Source organism: Aulonocara stuartgranti (assembly GCF_965226115.1).
Source record: "Aulonocara stuartgranti genome assembly, chromosome: 20".
NCBI lineage: Eukaryota > Metazoa > Chordata > Actinopteri > Cichliformes > Cichlidae > Aulonocara > Aulonocara stuartgranti.
The window spans coordinates 12,761,564-12,774,829 of NC_138956.1; the positions used below are offsets into that span (position 1 = coordinate 12,761,564).

Sequence of the window (13,266 nt, forward strand, 5' to 3'; positions counted from 1 at the left end):
GGAAATATATCAAAGTGTAGAAAGAATGAACATTTATAGGTATTTTCTCTTTTCCTGTATGACAGTAGTTTTGATTGATAAGGACAGTGTCATTTAGCACAAGTGTAATCAGTAGATTTCTCCCATTTCCTCTAAACTGAGCCACAACTGAAACACTGAAGTCGATCAGAGACTCAGCTCCCCGCTACCTCTGACGTACTTCTTGCGTAATTAATAATCCTTGTCATTTGGAGAGCATGTGTCTAGCCCTCCCTGTTTCCAATAACTTCAGATGGTTTACAGTAAATGGTCTCCAGGTCTTGTCTTTGACAGATTGCAAACCGTTACTTCCTGCTGGTGGGTTGGATAATTGTCATCGGTGGGAGTTTAGCACCAATAAAGTTTCAGTCTTGTGGGCTCTTTGGTTGTCTGGTGCTTCCAAGCCCCAAGGAAACACTGGCAACCATGTGGTTACTGGAAAAGAGGCACAGTGGTGAGCTCAAAGACATAAGTGGGGGAACTCTGCATATATGCATGTCCACAAATGTTTAAACCCAAACACGTAAGATCAAACATATTCAAGTACGTATCAGGTGGATCGGTCATAATCCGGAAACTCAGGAAATGACAAAATAGCCGTGCGCCTTCAACAGTGATCTGCCAAAATATTTAGTTCTGACTGTTTACTCCCCATAATACACAAGCTCACTCTGTGTGAGTTTTATTTATGCAGTGCTCCTTTAGTTCTAGAGCATTTCTAAAAGTGCTTGTTTTAGGACTGGCTCTTAGTTTTATTTGGATTTTTGGGTTTATCCGCACATTGATAGTCAGAGCATGTCTTATATTCCAAGGGCATATGGTGACAAAAATACTTCTGTGTCGAGTGTGAAGAGAAACATTACTGTAAGTTCAGTTTGAAATTTTGTTCCCTTTAAAGCCGGTGGATCTATTTTCTGATCATTTGTATTGAGGTTTGGTCCCTTGACTTCAGTGTTTTAATGCCGTCCCTAACATTCAGGACGCTTTTGATTATCTGGGATGTTTGTACCTTCTAGAGTAACATGATTAAAATACTGATCTCTTTTTTTCAGATTTAAAACAGACTTAGTTCTTTAAAAAAATATGATCACTAACAAAATTAAATTGAAAGGGTCTCTAAAGTAATCAGATCTTACTTGAGAGGAGCGCGCTGACTCATCTGCAGTGGACACAGTGAAATTGCTTCAGAGTATCATCTTTAGTACATAACACAGATCTGGACCTAATAGAACTTCTAAGTAATTTTCTGTTTTTCACTCTGCCTGGAGCCCCATGAGGACAAAAGATCACGACATCAAAGCTTTCTCAGATAATTGCCTTCTCAGTTATTCAAAATAATACTGATGCTAATATGTGAGCTTTTCGTATATAAGTTGCAAAACTTCAGAAACTCACATTTCTTCCACGTGCAGTGAAGTATGGTGCACCGATTTTGAGACCCACCCATTCAACACCACTGTAGATTTACTACATATTTGAATTATTCTTGTTGTGAAAAAAGTAGATCTTTATTTAGAACGTCAGGCTAATCGAATCAGCCTGCACGTCTTAAATGTAGCCGTGAGCTCATTTTTCTGACAGTGTTCAGAATAAATAAATAACTGTGCTGGATTTCCTGATGAGGATTAGCTGGAAGTATTTTTTTAGCTATTTTGAAAGCAAATGTTTATAATTCTATTATGGTTAGCCTGTAGGTCAACATAATCCCTGTTTAAGCCCTAATGGGGAGGTGCTTTGCCTGAAAAACTTTTTAAAAACCCCAACTCCCTCACCACTCAGCCACCCAGCATTTAAAGCGCTATGAATGCGCTTTGTAATTAATAAAGTTTTTTTTGAAAGCATCGAAGGGTTTGTGGAAAAACACAAAGTGCCGGCGCTGTTTAATAGAATCCATTTTATGAGTTAAGTTTGCAAGCGCTTAGCTGCAGAGGGGGAGCTTTGTTGTATTTTCACCTTATCCCTCACTCACCCTCCCCACCCTTAAGTTTTCCATCACCCCAACCCTCACCCACCACCACCCAGCACACATTCTCGCCCTCTTCCTGTCCTGCCTTGATTGATCTTTAATAACCGTCCCCTCCTCTCCCCAATCCTGCCCTCCCCTCCTTTCTTCCATCTTTCCATTAGTTTGTCTGCAATCTCTCTCTCTGGGGGGACCGTGGCAGCTTTAATGGCTCTACAGGGGAGGTGGGGTTGGGTTTTGCGGTCAGGCGTGTGGGGATGAGTGAGGAGTGTGCGCACGCTTTTGATTCATATCTGCATCGGTGTGATAAAGCTGAGGCCTGCTTTATGAATTACAATTTTTGGACGAATCAAAGCACCGCTGATGTGCGTTTGCATCAGTGCACGTGCGTGTTTGCACGTGCACGCTCATTTTGGAATGTGTTTGTTTTATCTCGGCGACCTTATTTCTCTCTATGAGCTCATGTTGTCCATCTGCACGCAGTCATGTCAGCAGTATGCATTTGGATATGTGCGCCTCTGTGTCTGTGTGTGCGTGTGCTTGAAGGGGGAAGGAGGGGAGGTCTCCAAAGTCCCCAGGCAGAATAATGAAGGTAAATGGATCCCAGATGGACTGTTTTTCCTCTTTTTCCCTGTGTTGTCAATGACGTGAGGAGAGTGACAAGCCTCTAATGGGAAACAGACTCGCACGCTGCAGCTTTGAACTTCTCGCCGACAGCATCGAGTCGAGCTTCTCCCCGTCTCCGGACAGTACTACTTTCTTCCCTAACAACAAGAGCATTAAGGACAATTTCATCTATTGGAAATCCACAAAGAAGTTAGCGAGTATAAGAGCTGACAAAACAACAATATGACTTTGTTGAGCTGGCTTGTGTTCCTCGAGCTCTGCAGCTTCTCCCACAGAGGAAACAATAGTTCTTTGTCAGCTGTGCTCGGGCTGCTGAGTCTGGGATCAGCCAGTACGTCGTTTCACTTGTCATGTTAATGACTTCTTTAGATTTAATGGTAAATATTTGTCTTGTGTCCAGTTTGGACATGCCCACTTGTGTTTGAAAACGGCTATATTTCACTGAATGCTAGGGCCGGTCTTCATAAGCACCCTAATGAAATGAATCCACACCGAAGTGCTTCTGTCAGCAGTTTATTTAAACATTGAATCAACAGAGATGGAGACTACAGCTGGTTCTTCTTTGCTTTTCATCACTTTGTGTCCTGTTAGTGCAACTTAACTTCCCCCACGATGTTTCAGTGGTGATGTCAATATATCGTTAGCTTCATAGCATAATTGCCTAAGTCATTTGACTAAGTCAATGACTTAGGCACTTATGCTATGAAGCTAACTATATCCTTTTTTTTGTTTTGTTTTTCACGTTCATTTTGTGTTAATTTTGTCAATGGTGTTGATTTTTCAAATCAATCAGTGACTCAGTTTCCTGTTGAACTTTATAATTAAGGCTCAAATGTGCACATCAGAATCTATTGTCCTATTCCTCGACAGCAATGTGTTTCTAACAACTGTAGGCGCATGTTACAGCCAGGAAAATGACACAAAAGTACAAAACACACAAGATATTTGAGTAAAATTACACACTCCTTTGAAGACTGTATTGGAAACCAGCAGAGTCCCCTACAACCATCCCTTCCCAGTCCCTTGAAGTCATTATGAACTCTGTGTGTTCATACAGGTCTGTGGTGATGCCCATCGCTCAGGAGTTCTCTCCGGATGTAGTTCTGGTGTCAGCCGGGTTTGACGCCGCCGAGGGAAACCCCGCTCCTCTAGGAGGCTACAAGGTCTCGGCCAAATGTAAGAACAGTTTCCCACCGCAGACTGCACTTGGCCTTAACTTTTGTCTTATTTGTAGCAGGAGACAGTGAAACTTTCTGTTAAGACCCTGAGTGTCTCAAGATATTTGAGTTTCTTGAAGCTCATGTTTAGCATGAACAAAAGAGCAGGATTCAAGTTCCTTCTACTGTGTCTTGCTTCACTGCTGATATTACCATAATTACAGTAATTAGTAATTGGTATGTTGCTGTGGGAGGATCTACGGATGAAAATATGCATTTGTTTTTGGAGACTATTGGAAATTGCAACAGTTCACCTGCTAAGCTTTGTTGTCATTTAATGTTAACAACTCTGTGTGCGTGTTTGTGTTCGCCGCAGGTTTTGGTTTCCTGACCCGTCAGCTGATGTCTCTAGCAGGAGGCCGTCTGGTTTTGGCCCTTGAGGGAGGTCACGACCTCACAGCAATCTGTGACGCATCTGAAGCCTGTGTCAGTTCACTCTTGGGCATACAGGTATGACTAATGGAGTTCTTTACTAGTGTTTGTTTGTTTTTTTGGGGTTTTTTTACAGTTAGCTGGAGCACAGTGTCCCATTTTTTTACTACAGTTAGAGGGACTTGGTAGGGACAGTGTATCTCGGAGTTCGTTATTCTTTCATTTTGTACAAGTGTCACTCGTCACATCATGGATCAGCTACCACAATGTGCTCACTGAAGTGGTGCTTCCATTTCAATAAACATAGTGCCAAGTTTTGACAGAATTGATCACAGTCCTACTTTACCAGCAGATGATCAGTGCTGAAATTCTTTCCAGGGTCAGTTGAATTCTGGTTTATTGTCAGGATGTTAAGACTATTTTTAAAGGTCTTGCAAAACAGGCAGGCTAATGAAACATTCTCTGTTTAACCAGTTTGTGCATGTGTAAGCTTCAAATGAAAAATAAATAATGTCTTTTCAATTTGTAGAAATTAAATGATACTGTCGTAGCCATTTTGGTTCTAAAGATGGTGTTTTGTTGTGTGTTTGTCCTGTAGGAACCGCTGCCGGAAGATGTCCTCCTCCAGAAGCCCAACGCTAACGCAGTCCGCTCCCTACAAACTGTCATACAGATACAAAGTGAGCAGCGCTTATGTTTCATCCTCTTCTCTGCATTTTTATTTCAGTTGTAATCAACACTTAACCAGTGGATATGATGTCAAAACTACAACGTCTAAATTCGCTTGACATTTTTGTTACGTCTTGTGTGTTTGCAGGTCAGTACTGGCAGAGTGTGAAGGCCTACAGTGGATCAGTGGGTCTGTCATACATGGCTGCTCAGAGCAGAGACTGTGAGGAAACGGATGCTGTCAAGGCTTTGGCCTCGCTCTCTGTTGGAGTTCTTTCAAGCAAGAGGTACAGTGCATGGATACAAACACACACAGTCAAAAATCCCACTTCCTTCCTTTATATTGATGCAAACTCTCCCAGGTCTCTGCTCACATGTGCTTTTCACACTTCCCTCCAGCCTCCCTGATGAGCCAATGGAACATGACAGCGACTCCATGTAGGAAAACCCAACCAATCACCTCGCAGAACGTTCAGAAGCCTCAGATCTCCCGTGTTGTCATATGAACATGAAGGGGACACATATTTTCAAAGCCACTGAGCCCCGACCTTCTTCACACATACGCAGGCCAACTGAGACACAATGCTGAACCTCTACAGACCCGCCGTTTTGAGCACCTCAACCACTCAGCTGAAGCCAGCAGCTGAGTAACCTTCTGAAACCTCACCAAAGAGCAATACAAGTTGATTTCAATAGTCTTCTCATGTCTTCTTACTGACATTGGACCGTGTGTGTGTGCGTATTGTCAGGGCCACAGCCCTGTTACCACAAACCTTTGAGGATCAGACCAAAAATCAGAAGTGGACTTGAGCTCTGATTCCTCTTTGAGCACCAGCAGCTGTTTTTGTTGCCTTACCTTTGCCTTAATACCAACATCAGAGGGAAACTTCAGATCATAAATTCTTTCTGCCACATTGCTTCTCATATCAGACTCGAACTGAGTGGGATGAAAAACAATGCAGAACAAAACTACTGTATACCATCAGGTAAAGGCGTATATGCTTGATGGACACGATGCAAACATAGCACCATGAAGAAGTGGCCCCATCATTAAGAAACAAGATTTAAAAAAAAGAGAGACCTAGTTGCTGCGTCTGCTATAATGATGTCATTACCTACAATTTCACCACTAGAAGAAGACGACTAAGCAAAGAAGAGGAAACAAAGACACAAAACAAAGAAAGAACGGGCAGTTCTTCATTGTTTTATTGCACTGTTCATTCCATAATGTGAACCATGAGAAATTCCAAAGCTCTGGGAAAGAAAAAAACAAACTTCTCCTCTCTGTAGATAATTGAAAGGTTTTTTGAAGATTTGGATGAAATGTTGTTTGCTATCTTTTTCCCACTCTTCATCTGAGATGTCTTAAATGTTCTCTGACTGACTGTGGACACGTCTGGGCTGAAATACTGTAGAGTTTAATTCATCTGAAAGTAGGCAATATTTTCAAAGCAGAATTATTATTTACTGCTGTTCAGTGTCTTACATTCATGTGCATTTAAAAGCCCACACACACACACACACACACACACACACACACACACACACACACACACACACACACACACACACACACACACACACACACACAGCAATGACAAACTATCGATGTACCACTAGTATTCAATACTGTGTATTATTGTTTATATTTGAGACTAAAGGAGTGTTCATTCCACCGTGGCACCACTGAGGACCACTGTATTGTTCTATTGTAGTAGCAATACTGTTAATGCACTTAAAGGACATCACCCAAAGAAAATTGCCTTAAAACAGCCTGCACTTGGTGATGGGACTGTGTTGAAGCACTGCAAAGGACCAGTATGGATACTGCTCCCGCAGCGACTTGACTTTTGTAAAACAACGTTTAAACCTGTGGATTTAGATGAACATCACATATGCAGTCTTTTTGTAAATTGTTTGATTTGGTTAATGAGTACAGTGACTTGTTTTTTTATTTTTTTTATTTTGTTGAATATTTAGGTCATTATCTATAATCCATCACAGCCTAATTAAGGAAATGAATGCTATGTTGAAGTGAACTTCATTGTGAGAATCTTTTCATTCAAACTGTTATCATGCAATCAGCCTAGACAACGCTACAACACGTCAGTCCATCATCTAAGCTGATGTTTGTAATTTAATTGACATGTTGTCAATCATTTGACGTTTGTTTTTTTGGGGGGGTTGGACCACCCTCTTAAAGAAGCATATAAAGGGCTCGGCATTCCAAACAGTCAAAGTCCAAGACTGTATTTCTTCGTTTTTCTTCTAGGTTATTTTGTAGCAAAATCTAGTTTGTTAAAGTATTTTTTTTTCCCATCATATGAGGTTTGACCAGTTTCACATTTTGATGACCAGTACTAATGTTTTTAGTTGAGCTTTTGAAGGTAAAGTGTAAAGTTCAGACCTCTGTTAACAGCGAATAACTACTAGAATTCTTAACTGATCAGTGCAGTCACTCTTTAGCTTTGTCTAAAAGTTTTCTTTGGTTTTTTTTACATCCATGATTTGATTGATTGAGCAGCACAATTAGATTTTTTGTATTCCATGATTTTGATGTTTATAAATAACAAAGAATCATTTTTTTAAATCCGGGTAAAATAAACTTTAAGCATTTGTTTTAATCAGACCCTGGGTACACTCTGCCCGACAGGAGGCCTCGGAGCTTTTACCTTAAACAAAAATTACAGTGGACACCAAAATGTATTTTTTTTTCCTTTTTTAAATTTTTTTATTATCCCAATGTTGCTGCAGTACACGTGTATCTCAACAGGAATTATTGAGAAAATGTTGCACGGAGGATCGTTGTTCTCCGATAAATGCAGCTGGTATGTCTTTCTTGTAGAGTACCAGAGTTTTCTCGACAGCAAAGTGGCAGCATTGAAACGCGATGCTGCGTCTTTCTTAAAAGAAAGTAAAGTATGAAGTCAACGTTATCTGACGTGTGTGCGTGTGTGAGAGAGAGAGAGTGTGTTGTTATTGCATGCACACTAGTACATAATGTGCATGGATTTGCAAGTGTTAAACTGCTTGTCTGTGATTCTGTAAATGACCTCTCTTGTATTATACTCGTGTTTTTGGTCTTATGTAGAGGCCAGTATTGCCTCAGCTCTTAATTCCCTTTATTACTTATGTAATTTGTACCTTCTTCTTAAAGAAAGACACTGTAAATAGTAACTCAAAGACCAAAATACACGTTGCACATGTGCCTTGATGCATTCAGTAGTATGTGTATTGGTAACTCTTAACTAACTGGACGTACAGTAACTCTGTATCTCTAAACATGACATTGAAATCTTTATTTCATACTATTCTTTATTATTTACTTATGTTATTTTCTTACATTTCCTACCATTTGTATGTATAGAAAGATTATCTATTTTGTACTTTTGTCTTTTCCTCTTGATTAAAAAATAATTTCCAGTATAAGCCCTTGATTTTTTTCCGTGTCATTTTTTTCAGAAAGTTATTTTTTCTGCAGAAATTAACACTAATAGTATACACTAGACTGTGAAAACGAAAAGACCCATCGTAAGAAAGGAAAATACACCTATGACAAACAGAAATTATGAACATAATGGACTCATTTAGTCTGAGATCTGCTAGAACTGTTTATCCATTTAATACAAGTTTTAATAAGTGTATACATGCAATATCACTTTTGATAATATATATACTTTTGATAATAAAAGTAGCGTTTAGCTGACGGACCTGATTGCCCCCACTCAATCTGATGATTGCATTTCTAAAAGAAGTGCAGTAAATCTGAAATACTGTATATAAAAGGTGGACATTTCTAAGTCAGAAAAGTAAAAAGATAATGGAAGTACCTTAAATTTGCTTTCTTTCTAACAGTCTAACAAAAGGCTCTTTTGTCTGCTAGCTCAGTAAACACTTTCCTTTAATTACAAAGGAAATGACAAACTACAGCATTCTGTTTGTTTTGTAACTTATTGTTTCCATTAGCGAGAAAAATGGGAGGATAAGTCAGGCTCTGCTATGCCATGTCAGTGTCGCTAACCTGTGAGGATGTAGTGTCGTAGCTGACAGCGAAAACGTGTCACTTGATAAGAGACATTTAAAAATACTAAATCACTTAGTTTCAAGTCCCACCTTTCAGATGGTTGTTATGGTTGGTAATTGATTGCTAATCAAACTTGCTAGCACTAGCTTAAAACTTAGGACTTCATCTGTTATCTGAATATCGTCACTTTTGCATCTATAAATCCAGCACGATGGCTGCTAACAAGCTAACACTAAAGATTAAAGTTGCTGGTGAGTGTATTTATGTTGTGTCAAAATCATTTGGGTTTATATTTTTCTGTAAACCACAGCACATCAGAAGCTGTAAATCGGGGAGCTACATATCTTAGCAGACAGATATCACAAGTCTTAAGATCACGTTATTCTTGTTTTATTTGGGAGCTTTGTCATCACTGGATAGTTTGCAGTTCAGGGTTTTTGTACCGAAATTCTTCACTTAGTTTTATACTGTATGTTCCCTTGCGATCATAAAAATGAAAATAAAATACTCTTACATTGTGGTGCAAAAGCTTTATTCATTTAGTGTTTGTTAAATCATCAAGTTTCAAAACAGTAGCACAACTGAGATGATAAAGCTATAAGTTATTATTTAGGTCTAAACATACTATAAATATTTCCTGAGCACTTAATTGCACTTTAACATGTTTCTTTTGGGAAGAATTAAGTGTTCCTGACCGGGCAAAGGCACACAGACCTCGTTAAAAAACAGAAAGCAGGGGGAGGAAGGGAAAGGAAAGGAGACAGTTTAACAAGAGAGACAGGAGACAAGGAAGGCGTGGTGAGAGTATAAATCTGTGCACCAATCACTGAAAATAAGAACTTCAAGAAAGTTTTGCAGATAGTTTTATTTTTCAGGAGTTTTCTGCTTAGGATGCTTTACGAAGTCATACTGTGTCAGTATGTAAAGCATCACACTGTACACATTTCAAGTAATAAGTCATAAAAACAAAGCCTGATTTTAAAGTCTGAGAAGTGCACAAGAGATGGATACGCTAATGCTCTCTGAAATGAAAGCCTGGCTTCGACTACACAATCTTTTACAGCGACAGCTATAATATCAGCTTCTTTAAGGTACTACAGAAGGAAAGTGGTCAAAAAATGTTCTCGGTAAATGACGGCACTTTGTATGTATAGCTGATCCTCGTTTTCCCACATTACTCTGAAGCATGACATACAAAGTGCATACGCAGAAAGAAGAACAAGGAGCAGAACAGAGATTCAAAAGAAAGATCACAGTCACTTTATTCAGCAGCTGGTCAGACAAAGAAAGACATATTACTACTGTAACCACTTATACACATCAGCATTGGATGTTGCGTATATAAAGATAATTCAAAATTCCTGTTTCCAAGTAAGAATGGCAAAAGGCAGGATATAACTATATGTTATTCTTAGGCATCTCAAGCGAGAGATGAGTCACTTCCAGTTTCAATTTGATCCATAAATGAAAATTTAGAATACAACTTGAATTACATGACAACATAGAGAATAGGCAAGGCCATGCACTCATTTTAATGTTTGCATTTCACATAGAAATGCACAGGAGCTGCTTTTTCTCTGTTGGCCCACAACTGGATTCTTTCTAAATGTCAAGTGTCTTCTAACATGTCAGTGAAGTCTAGCCTTCAGAGACCGCACTGTGCTGACTGTGGGGCTCGGTAAACATCTCCATAAGTCTTTAAAAGAGCTGGAAACATTAGCTACCTCCCTGGGACGTTCTAATGATAGGTTGCCGGTCTTCATGTATTTTGGCAGTGAGGGGAGAAATGGATTGTCATGGATGTGCTTTGAAGCCAAACAGCATGTCAGTCCTGTTGTCTTGAAATAACTGTAAACCTTACACTTAATGTTCATTGCGTCTCACAAAACAAAAGCCTACAATATTAGAAAGAAAGGTATATCATTTGGTAATGATGTGGACTCCAATAGCATTTCCCTAGTGGAGCCAATGTATTGAAAAAAGTGTATTTTTGCATGTGTGCACCTCTACATTTGTGTGTATAAATCAGCTCTCACCTCCTCCATCACTACCAGTGGTTTATGGGAGCCCAGCAGGGAGCCACATCAGCCTTCCCCTTTGATGGTGACACACATGATTCATGGCTTTCCGAGATCGTTTGTTTTCATTACGCCTCCTCGTCAGCTCGCTAGCTGTATCGCGGTTTCGTGCAACGCAAGCAAATTCGGGCCAGAACGAGAGGAAAGAACGTCAAGGGGAGAGGTTTTTTTGGCACTGAAAGAAACAAAGGGGCTAGGTTTTGGGATGGACAAGAAACTTAAGGCAGAGTGACGGACGGCCGTGGCTGCTTTTTTTTTTTTCTTCCAACTTTTGCTAAGGTTCAGAGGTAGTCAGGGATTCCTTAAATGTCAATGTTGGAAAACCAGGAGCTGAAAGCCCACGGAAAAGTCAAAATCCTGACAACTCTTGCAACATTCAGTATGGTGTTCGCAGTTCTTTCTTTCTTTTAAGTCCTCTGCTCTATAGATATTACACAAACCTTTATACACTTTCTACCTCAAGAAAGAAAGAAAGTTAAATAAAAAATGGCTCATTGTATGTAGACCTATGGTGATGATTATGTTACTGATAATAGTGATAATACTGATTTTATTTAAGGTGATAAAATCAGGGGTGATGGCAATGATGATGAAACCAGCTGTCATGCTTCAGTACCTGAGAGAGCTGGTGGGTCAGGGGGCTCCAGCAGAATTAGCTGTGCTGCTATGAAGCGTCAAAGACGATCGAGTCCTTAACCATCAGCTTGATGAAGCGAATGCATGTTGAATGAAAGCTTCCATTGTGATTCATGTAAACAAAATACACATGTTAAAAGAAAAAAAGAGAGAAAACAATCCCTAAATAAGCTAGCAGTCCCTGCTTGAACTCATTGCATTTGCATTCGTGAGCAGTGATAGCTGCTTTGGTAAAAGCAGATAAGTGGAATGACAATAATCCACGGTTACATCTCATAAGTTCATAACCAATCAAACAAATGCTCATGTGAAAGCTTCCTCTCATGAAGTGTTACGCTGTCTTTTCATTGAGGCAACCAGATCGCAACCGAGGTGTCAAGTAGTGTGAATCCACTAGTGAGCAGACACAGTTTGGACATCTCCTCAGCCCCTTTGCATCATACTTTTTAGGCTTCCAGACAAGGCTAGTGACCAGCAGACATGGTTGACCAGGCTCCCTCCATCCTCCAGACAGAGAAAGCATAGCTCAGTCTCTCATGGGCCAGGTAGTTACATCCTGCCAGCTTGGTGTCCATCTCATCACTCTGCAGAACCTGGTACAGAAAGTCAATGTAGCGTGACGCCAACTTAAGTGTCTGGATCTTGCTCAGTTTGTCAGACGGGAGCGTTGGGATTATTTTGCGCAACGAGGCAAAGGCTTCATTCAGAGATCGCGTCCGCTGGCGCTCCCGGATGTTGGCGATGACCCGCTGGCCGTGTGGGTCCTCGAGGCCGCTTGAAAGACCTTCAGGGCTGGGACCGGGCGCAGGAGAAAGGGAAAGCGGGTGATGCTGAGGACTCTTCTTGAGCTTTTTGGGGCCAGTAGGATTGTAGCTCTGAATGTCATCTACTGGCTTGACCTTGCCGTCGTCTGCCGACATGGTGGGTGTAATTGCGGAAATGTGATCCTCCATTTGGGCACCCATCTGCCGCTTACGCCCGGTGATCCCCGCCGTCGCAACCACAACAGGACAGGCGTTAGAAAGTGGTCGTTTGTTGTTCTCCTTGCTGGACACCACCCCTCCCTCAGGATGGTCATTTGAGTGTTCCTCCTCTCGCATGCTTGGCCACGTTCTTCTTCTATCTCCTGTCTTCTTTATTTCACTGTATCCTTCACTCTTATTTTGTCCAGTTTCCTTTAATGTCTCTCTCCACTCCTCCACCCGTAACAGCAGTTTCCCTCCCTTCCGATTGCTGTCGGGAACTCCCTCAGTACAGCCGCGGGTTTCTCTGATCTTCTGCTGGGTTCTTCTTCTTCGCCAACCAACTTTTCACATTGTCATATCCAGACATGCCAAACCAAAACACGTAAGTAATGAGTTCAGTTTTTCTGATCAGCTCTGTCGCGTTACATGTTAAAAATCTCTTCCCATACTCGCTGAGAGAACGCTGCATCAGCAAAGCTAGAACGTTCTCATGTCCCACTCCCACTGCAGCATGTGAAACAACAGCAAATCGAATCAGACTTTTTAAAGCGAAGGGAGCATGAAGCTTTCAGCTGCCCACCCATCTGACTCACTGATTGGTCCAAAGGTTTCTTTTTCTGGGGGACAGCTGAGCACAAGACAACAGAAAAAAATGAATTCTGACTGATTGGTCGGATCAAAGGATGAGGCGGAGACA

General features: G+C 40.8%; 2 protein-coding genes across 4 annotated transcripts in view; one reads left to right on the top strand and one right to left on the bottom strand.

Annotated features, from left to right (window-relative positions):
- Positions 1-8,303, top strand: part of hdac7a (histone deacetylase 7a) — a 75,858-nt gene extending 67,555 nt beyond the window's left edge. For all 3 annotated transcript variants that reach the window (XM_082518856.1, XM_082518854.1, XM_082518855.1), the window contains exons 22-26: positions 3,666-3,784; positions 4,142-4,275; positions 4,796-4,877; positions 5,015-5,153; positions 5,266-8,303. In XM_082518856.1, coding sequence (XP_082374982.1) covers positions 3,666-3,784; positions 4,142-4,275; positions 4,796-4,877; positions 5,015-5,153; positions 5,266-5,308 — 517 coding nt within the window. In that variant the 3' untranslated portion in view covers positions 5,309-8,303. The remainder of the gene's footprint in view (positions 1-3,665; positions 3,785-4,141; positions 4,276-4,795; positions 4,878-5,014; positions 5,154-5,265) is intronic.
- Positions 8,304-10,870: 2,567 nt separating this feature from the next.
- LOC309697245 (twist-related protein 2-like) lies at positions 10,871-13,069 on the bottom strand. Its single transcript, XM_082519004.1, has one exon. It carries the CDS (start codon positions 12,702-12,704, stop codon positions 12,069-12,071), a length of 636 nt encoding a protein of 211 aa, XP_082375130.1. The 5' UTR covers positions 12,705-13,069; the 3' UTR covers positions 10,871-12,068.
- Positions 13,070-13,266: the final 197 nt, after the last annotated feature.